The sequence below is a fragment of the Papilio polytes genome, unplaced genomic scaffold, assembly GCF_000836215.1.
Source record: "Papilio polytes unplaced genomic scaffold, Ppol_1.0 DF821845.1, whole genome shotgun sequence".
In the NCBI taxonomy this organism is placed as follows: domain Eukaryota; kingdom Metazoa; phylum Arthropoda; class Insecta; order Lepidoptera; family Papilionidae; genus Papilio; species Papilio polytes.
Window position 1 is genome coordinate 2,834,830 of NW_013527359.1, and position 9,279 is coordinate 2,844,108.

Sequence of the window (9,279 nt, forward strand, 5' to 3'; positions counted from 1 at the left end):
CGCACAGGGACTCTGACTCTGACCGGTCAGCTACTGACTCCCCAGGTCAATACCTTTTTATTTTGTTTTACTCATTGTTAATAGTAATTTAATGACAATGACAATTAAGCCTTACTACGGTACATATTGAACTTATTACTTTATGATCTCAAGTACGAAGAAGACCACATTTAAATAGCTCTTGTAAAACGTTACATAATTGGCGTAGGTCCTAATATTTATGAAACTTGAAATCCTACTTCTTTTTTGGGTGTATCGACAATCTAAAAACCTTCTTGTTTTAAAGCCAAAAAATTTTTCTAGTCTACAATATGCCTTTCACATCATTCATTTCACACATTTCAATTAAGACATAACTCTAAAAAATTCTTAAATATCTAAAATCCTTTTGCATTTAAAAATATTTACATTTGTGAAGCAATGTTAAATCGATCTTTTGTTAACGTGTCGCACCTTCTTAGAAAAGACTTCAACGATGCGCAACGACATCTGACATATCCTATCCCTTTAAAAATTTTGAACTTTTAACAGAAACAGTTAAAAGTAAACTTTGGTTATTGAATTATAAATTTGTTATGTTAGTATTTAAATAACAGGATATGGTTTAATTAAACGACTGCGAATAAATAAAATATTAATATTAAAATCTAACAGTAGTTACTTTGAATTTAAAAACAAAATTTGTATTCACATTCAATCATTTAGAAAATTCAATTGGGTATTTCCACAATATAAAACGGATGTAACATTATATATGGAAGGTACAGGAAAATCGTCTTTCCTGATAGGATTACTTTTAACATGACCGTTCTTAATTTACGTATCATCTAGTTAAGCCGTTTGGAATACGTTTTTGATAATGTCTTATGAAACTTTAAACAATTTAAATTATTTTTCTTTACTTTAACTTCATGTAAAATATAAAAGCAAAGGTTTGGATAGTTGAATATTTTTAGGTCACCAAAGCTTACATTTGGATGAAATTTGATATGTAGATGAAGAACAGATAGAATATGTATCTATACTATTATAATAAAGCGTAAACACACACTTCTTTGTAGCCTAAGATGACAGCAATTACAGCCTATTTTTGAAAAATTCTTTTTTTAATAAAAAGCCGTACACTTACGTCACGCTTTAGGCTATATATTTTCACGACATTAAACTTAGGGGATAAATATTTTGGATAAAAACCCTAATGTGGGAAAGAGACCATAAGTTGCTGCCAACATCAAGGAAGCAAGGTTGCCATCGTCATGTCATTTTGACATTTGGAATTGATAATTTGACACATGTAAAAAACAAAATAATTATATGCGGATGAAGTCGCACGGGAACAGCTAGTCAATATTATTTTTAATTCCTCTTGCTTATTATTTTTAGATCTTCAGTACAAACTATTATGATATTTCAATTATTAAAATTTGCAGTAGTTCTATTACATTACATACTTATTTATAAAACATGAAAATTATTATAAAGTTTTTTAGAATAAACCATTTGAAAAACTATATATGTAAAATTGTCAAATGTGACGTACGAAGCCATTTTGTAATATAAAATATAATATTAGCATTGAAATACGTTTATAAAGTGAGAATGATAATGCATACCATAAACCTGTTTATAAATACATATTGTCATTTTTCGACCTTGTTTAGGTCAAGCATCAATGACTCTTGTCTGCAGATTGTTTCAACTCGACTTTAATATGATTATTACCTTTGTTATCTGTGGATTTTCTTTCAATAAAATTGAATGTCATTGGTAAAGTCTGACCAGAAATGAAAATACATGCGAGGCTTATTGCGGTAAAATCTGGAAGAAAATTTTTGCACTATTGAAAGTTATGTAATGAGGAAGACCAATGAAATGCTCTCAGGCTCTCTCTACCTCTCTATTAGGTTGTAGTTTTCTTGGTTAGGTTATTATTAGATTGCTTTACTAACATATTTCTGTCTTTAGCTTATCTAAAACATTTATTTTTCCTTTACAGTAATTCTGTACAATAAAGGCATATTATTTTAAGGCATATAAAATGATATTAAATATAAATGAGTTGTAATGTTGCTTATAAATTAAAACAATGGCGGAATTACAAGATAAATTCAGTTATTTTCGACAAAAAAACACTATATATTATATTTACTTGAATTATACCGGCGTACAGATAAGGGAATAAATGTTATTATTCAAGAGATAAGCAACGCAACGCCACTTTATGAAAACAAGTTTGCTTAGCGTTTAAAAAAAATGTCGGACGAACTTCGAGTCATTAATCTATGGCCGCGGTAAAAAGCAACGCATATAATTTTAATTTATTAATTTGGAGTTGCCCAACGTAATCTTGAGGGTAATTATAATTCATTCTTTACCCAAATTAATTCATGCTGGGAACTAATTATAATATCTTAGACAAATGCTCTTATCAAGATTTAATTTACAAGATACATGTTTAGCATGCTTAAGGATGCGTTTAAATAATACACAAATATTTTGGAAAACTTTCGAACGGTTTAGCAACTTTGCGGTTTACCACATGTCAGTCTTTGTTTGTTTTCTAAAGTATCATGCGTACATTTTGTTTATCATTTTGCGCTAAGAATCATGTTTTATATAACTTACGAGTAAAACAAAAGCCTTTTTCAACTTAAGAGAAAAAAATAAAGAAAAAATTAATCAACGCTCGAAGTTTGCGTTTTTTAAACGCTCACGCACATACTAAGTTTTTAAAATCACTCTTATTTCAAACGCACAGTGATCAAAATGTAATGTGATAAAACCGTCGAGTTTTAACAGCGCTTTCGTAATACAGATGCTTTTTTTATATTTGAACTTTACGCGCGTTAAAAAACCGCGAAGCTTAACAAATTATTCTAATTTTAAATGGATCATTTAAAAACATATCTGAGAGGCAGTGTTTGAGTTCTGATCTCGTTTCCCGTCTCGATGTAATAGACAAGCCGATAAATCCGTGGCGTTAAATAAATTAAATAATAAAACGTATAATGGACGCGATAAATACAACCCGTTCTAACACTCTGGCCCGAGATAAGTAAGACTTTATAAAACGGGCCAAATTAATCCTCGCTGAAAGGTACGCTCGGGGGAGAGAAGAAAAAAACTGACGTCATAATCAGCTTTTTGTCAATTGTCAAGTTAGGTTGAATTTAATTTTTAATAAGTCACCCATTTTAAAATGCTTTTTATAGTTTATGTGCATAACATTTTATTAATAAAAAGTTTACATCTAAATAGTTTATGACACTTATCCTATAGCTAATTTAAAATAACTGTACACTTTTATAATATATTTTAAAAGTTCTTTGCATAACTAAATTTCTTTGTATATTTGAAAAGTCAAACGACCAAATACTGAATCGACATTTAACAGCGTATTAAGTAATAAGGCCTTGCTTTAACTTCGAATCGAATTACAATTTTGATGTCCGTCATCGTTAGCAATACTTGAAAAGTATATAATATTCGTTTCAGTCTCCGGCCGTAATTATAATAATTTTTGGAACAGACACTTGAATTGGCTGCGAAACAATCGACAGTCACACAACAGTTGTGCGATAGTATAGTCAAAGGTGTGCGTCCGCTCTAACAATTCTTAGACAAAATAAATCAAAATCCTACGTTTATTTTGATAATGACATTTTGTTATAATCTCTCTTTACCGTGCACCTTATCTTATGATTAAACCTCCCAATTACTGGTTTGTACATCCGCTGACGGCAATTAACCGTCTACATGCAACCGTAAATGCGGACCTCATCGCTTTGTTATTTAAAGAAAAAAACCCCACATACAGGGAATGTGAAAAATACAACATTTATAGCAATTAAACGTCATATAAAACCTCCTCGCTCACAATTTAACAATGTAAATGATCCGCGCGCAATTACATCGCGGCGATTGTACAATCGAATCGATTAACTAAATTTTATTTAAGAGTTACAACATTATTTAGATCCTAATGTTAAAAGAGCATACGCACACTTTAAACTAAACTATCGCTTGACTGTTTAGTCGCGCTTTGATTCCTATCAGCTTACATGGAGATTCGCACACTACTCGATTTTTAGTTGTACAAGTAAACAGTTGAATTGGCTGCGAAACAATCGACGATAATTGAACGTTCTATAGCTTCAATTTGCTTTAATACTAACTAGTAAACTGAAGAAACAAAAATTACAAATGATTCCGATTCCAGTAAAAGTGCTGCGATAATATCCTCTACTAATTTTCCGATTGCTTATTCGTATTTCTTTTAGTAGATTTGTCTATGATTTATTCGACAGTTAAAAGTATTATGAGAAGTATTCCGTCTTATCGGTAAAACAAGTCTTCCGATGAGATAACTTTCTGATCTTTCTGAAGACATCGGGTCAAAATATCTACTATCAAGCAGTATCGTGTTTTAAATAATCAAAGATCGTTCTGATAAGCTAAGTTGGAACGCCGACATCGCAACTTACGGCTTGACGTGTCGACGGAACATTGCAACTTAAGTTATAACGATTAAAAAAGTGTTAAATTGATATGAAACTTATTTAAAATACACTTTACACTCCGCATTTATATGAATATTTTATTTATTCCTCTTGTTTAAATTTTTAATGAAAATTTAATAATGATATGTTATTGCAATTATAAGAAATAGAATTGAAAATGTTTTTTGTGGAAGCAATTAATCGTACATTCAAGTAACAAAAACATTTAATATCAAAGGAGATTTAATAATGAGTTAAATTTTAATCAATCCTATTTAAAAATATTCATCGCATAGTTGCTCGCCTGTGTTACCCGTTAAGAGCTGCCACCGTCTCGTAACTCGAAACCTCGTCTCTAACCTCAAAACGTGCGAACGTGCGATCGCTCCAATAAGCTGCTTATAATCTTGCACGAAGTAATCCCTTATTTATTGAAAAATGAACTTTATTTGTGGTTGAATTAAGTACATATTGCATCATCATCAACCTCCGTGACTTTTGGCATCACGATAAAGACGAGGTAGGTGACAATTCTTTCATCGCATCATCGGTAGATAAAATCAAAACTTTTTAGTGTGACAATAAATAGATTATCATTGATATAAATAGGGCGAGTCTGAATTCCCATCATAATACGGATCACATTCTCGGCTTTATGTCGCATTTGACAGGCGATGTGAGCTGTGAAATTGGGTTCGATTTAAAATATAAAAGTACGTCTCAAGACTTTTGTGTATCTTTTTTCTTAAGAGGATTATTTATACTCTGTTTGTAGTTCTAATTTTGACGTTGTCGAAACACGAGTAAGGAACTATGTGGGTTTAATATAGGTATAATAACTTGGAAGAGTGACATTGTTTTCGAAGAATGTAAAAATTGTATTAAAGTGCTACTGAATGTTTAAATAGTAATAGTTTATAAATACAAGCAATATTTTTAATCGAAATTAAATTTAACGGCTATCAATTCGGCTAATAAAACTAGCCGCAATTTTGCTGCTGTAAAATCATCACCGGGTTAATTAATTTCAGTAATAAAATTTGTTGTGGCAATAAAAGACGTTATTTAAATATAATTAAGAGCTGCGGCTACTTCTATTTGATTTTGAATTAAGAATTTGAAATGTTTTTAAAAATGACGATCGTTATTTAAATTGCACGTCAATTGACCGTTACCGAATCTATCAAGTTGCGGCAGTGTGCACTAACCTTTAGCCCTTTTGAAGATATCAAATGATGCCAACATAAGAAACACATTTCGTTCTTAAATACAGCTTTAGCGGTATCTATCGTTACGTCAACAGTTTTATACCTTGTATGTTTTTAATTTTTTTAAGATTTCGTGATTGAAAATTCAACAAACCACTGTTAGTTAGATTTTATATATAAAAAAATATAAGGTTTGTCGCTTGGTCTATCTATCTGACTTTGGCGTTTCTGTATATTTAAATACGATCTGGTCGATTCAAAATTTATAAATATGTTACCAACATCAAGAGGTAAATTTTATCTTTGTATACAATAGCCGTTAGCTGTCACCGAAACTTGAGAAGCGGATTTATAATCCTGTGTATTTTTGATAGTTATTTTGGTTTGAAAATTTTACGCCAAATTAAGCGATCTTTGTCCGGAGATTTAACTCAAGCGACATCAAACACGGTTTACAAAATTAGAAATAAAAATATAATTGAATTGACAAATAAGTGCCTTACCATTGCCGAAATATTTGTACTCTAATTTTCTTTAAAAAACTAAGATAAACATACTTTTGTACAACTGTTTCATCTGTTGAAACTCACGGCTAAAAATTCACATATTTATTCCTTAATTTTCGCCTCTATTCACACCTTTAACGTAATCAAACTTGATGTTTTATAAATAACACATCAAAACTATAGTAAATGTATCTCAAGATTAGAAATTAAACATTTATAACGTCTGTTATACAGACTCAAATAGATCACGTTTCTAACCTCGATATCGTCATGGGAATAAGCCGTGTAATGGCTTCCAGGTGTCCATTTGATCGGAAACTAGGAAAGTATCGGAAAACGCATAATTTTTCATCCGATTACACATTGATACAGATACAAAACCGAGAATGTTATTTTTTTCTATCGATTAACTTCACGTTATCCAGTTTATTGAGTTTGGATTGGAATATACTTTTTGCATTTTTGTATATCAGATATTATTTAAGGGCGGAGTCGAAGTATGTTAAACTTTACAGTTATTTATGCAATAACTATCGACCAGTACCACGCGAAAAAAAAACGAACGGATGTCGCTGAAATTTGGAATAGATGTATTCATATTCATCGATTTCCACTGATCTGTTCTGGAGATTCATTTACTACGTTCTCTAAGTATCCAACCATCCTTTCATCAATTTAAACTTTCGCATTTTTAATATTAGTACTACGATATAAGATACCACTACTTCAGTATTACTAACAATAAATGCTTGGCAATTTGCTATTTCGTTACTTTTATTAAGTCTGTAAGAAACAATTTTTGATTGAATGAATTGATCTGACGAATTATCTACTGTAAATATCACTGTAAGTCGCATTGACCGAATCATTGAATGGAAATACTAACTTTTGCCCGCGACTTCGTTCGAAAAACTAAACTATAAGTAATCATTGGTATTCCAATCAAATTTTATTAATGTCCCCTAAACCTTTAGGAAATGCATAGCTACAAACAAACATCCATCCATTTACACTTTCACATTTGTAAATACAAGTTAACACATTAATAATTGCATTTCTAAGTGTATAGAGTCATTATTAACTTACTTCTTCTTACTAATAAATGTGATAGTTTACATTTTAGATTGAAATTTCTTAGCTGATAACTCCTAAAGGGCTTAACCGATCTTCATGAAATTAGAAGTACACATAACCTATTTCACTATTTAATCCCAGACGGCACTTTGTCTTAATATAAAATTATTATTAAATTTAATATCGAAGTTAACAATTAAATTTTAATTTATCTCCGCTTATTAACTCTATCGAATAATGTAATTTTTGACTAGTTTAAACACAGTATGTAGTTAAAAATGAATAATAATGACTACCATTGATAACTATAATTTTTTACATCAGTTCGAAACAAATTGAAAATTAATTCCTCATTGATATACTGAGATATCACAGGTTATTTCTATTACATTAGTGGGCATTAGGAACATTTCAATACGAGATTCGTAATGTATGGAGAAATCACACATTTTCTCATTTACGTGTTCTATTTAGAAATGTGAAAGTAGATTCTCCTAATGATAGAAAAATCATTTACAAGTTCGTTAAAAATCAATCTAAAAGTCTAAGGAAAAAACTAAATCTATTCATAAAATATTATCGAATACGGCATACTCTCTCTACTTACAAAAATGTCTCTAAAATGCGCTAAGAATCTACAAAATCAGTAATTGTCGATTAAAATGGTTTAAACTGTGTAATCATCAAATTCATGGATAGCAATTTTTTTTACTATTCAATTGAAATTCCAACAATTTAATTCATGAATTAAAATTTAGTTTAGCCTAATTTTAGTCCTTTACCCTTCCCACCCTTTTCTTAAAAGAAAAGATGAGAAGGAAAAGTGGATTTGACGGTGGAGAAGACGCATAGGAAGAGGAAATGTCCTCTTTAAGTGCGTCTCCTCCTCTGTCAATTAAGAGTAGGCAACGCATCTGCAATTGCGGGTGTTTATGGGCAGCGGTCGCTTTCTATTTCGGTGGATTCAGGTGGACGCTTGCTCGTTTGCCACCTTATGTTATAAAAAAAAGTTCAGGCTTAACGGACATTTGTTTAAAAGACAGGATAAGATTTTAGTTAGAGCTAGACAGTGCATCGTGTCGATGTTCATTTGAAAAAAATATCTTACAGAAGACCAGCGATGCGAGACATCAATAAATTTAAAGAACCGTTTATTTTTTCTTCCTAGCGATTTAAAGTGCATTTAACCGCGAACGGAAAGGAATACAAGCGTCTAGTATAATTTAACGAAGCTTAGAGATATGCTTATTGCTAAATTACATAAAGAACTATGTAAATCGAGATATAAATTGTAGACTTTAGAATAAATGGCTACGGTAGTATAATTACTTTTATTACACGGTCGGTTGTTTTTATAAAGTCAGCGTTATAAACTAGAGGAGTTTCCGCTTTACAGTGAATGAAGTACAAATTAATAATACATATTCGTACGAAAAGCTTGAAAATTAGACAAAAAAACTTTAATTTTTTGCACGAGATATTAAATGTTCCACTTCATCGCATGTTGCAATAATTATATGAACAACTATATCATAATTGTCCAGTATTTAAGACTGATAAACGAAAATGCACTTAAAAAAAGAAGAAACACAGACGAATTTAGAACCTACTTTTGGAGAGTCGATTAAAAACAATAAAGTCTATGTCAATTATTTAGAGGTTATGTTACTTTTAGGTTAGGTTACTTTTGCGGGATCTATATCTGTATAGTTGTTAACTCTGTGGTAACAATGATCTATAATTACGTTCATAATGCTATGTTAAATATGTAATGTATAATTCAATGAACGGCTCCAAGTTCTCGAGTAACAGTATAATGGCGTTTTGCCTAATTATTGTAACGCTAGCTTTAGCGGGGGCCGGGATTTAATTAATTGACGCGTAATGGCGACGCGGCGGGTCATGGCGCCTCGGTTATATTAATTTTGTATATCGTTTGCTAGTGTAACTACTAATTTTTTAAACGCACATATGTTTGTGATTTTTATTTGT

The 9,279-nt window shown here is 30.9% G+C and overlaps 1 protein-coding gene across 1 annotated transcript in view; it reads left to right on the plus strand.

The window, feature by feature from the left end:
• Window positions 1-5: 5 nt before the first annotated feature.
• LOC106107800 (homeobox protein B-H1-like) overlaps window positions 6-9,279 on the plus strand; it is a gene marked incomplete at its 5' end in the record, with an annotated part of 14,046 nt that continues 4,772 nt past the window's right edge. Inside the window, one exon of the mRNA XM_013288804.1 lies at window positions 6-45. Coding sequence (XP_013144258.1) covers window positions 6-45 — 40 coding nt within the window. The remainder of the gene's footprint in view (window positions 46-9,279) is intronic.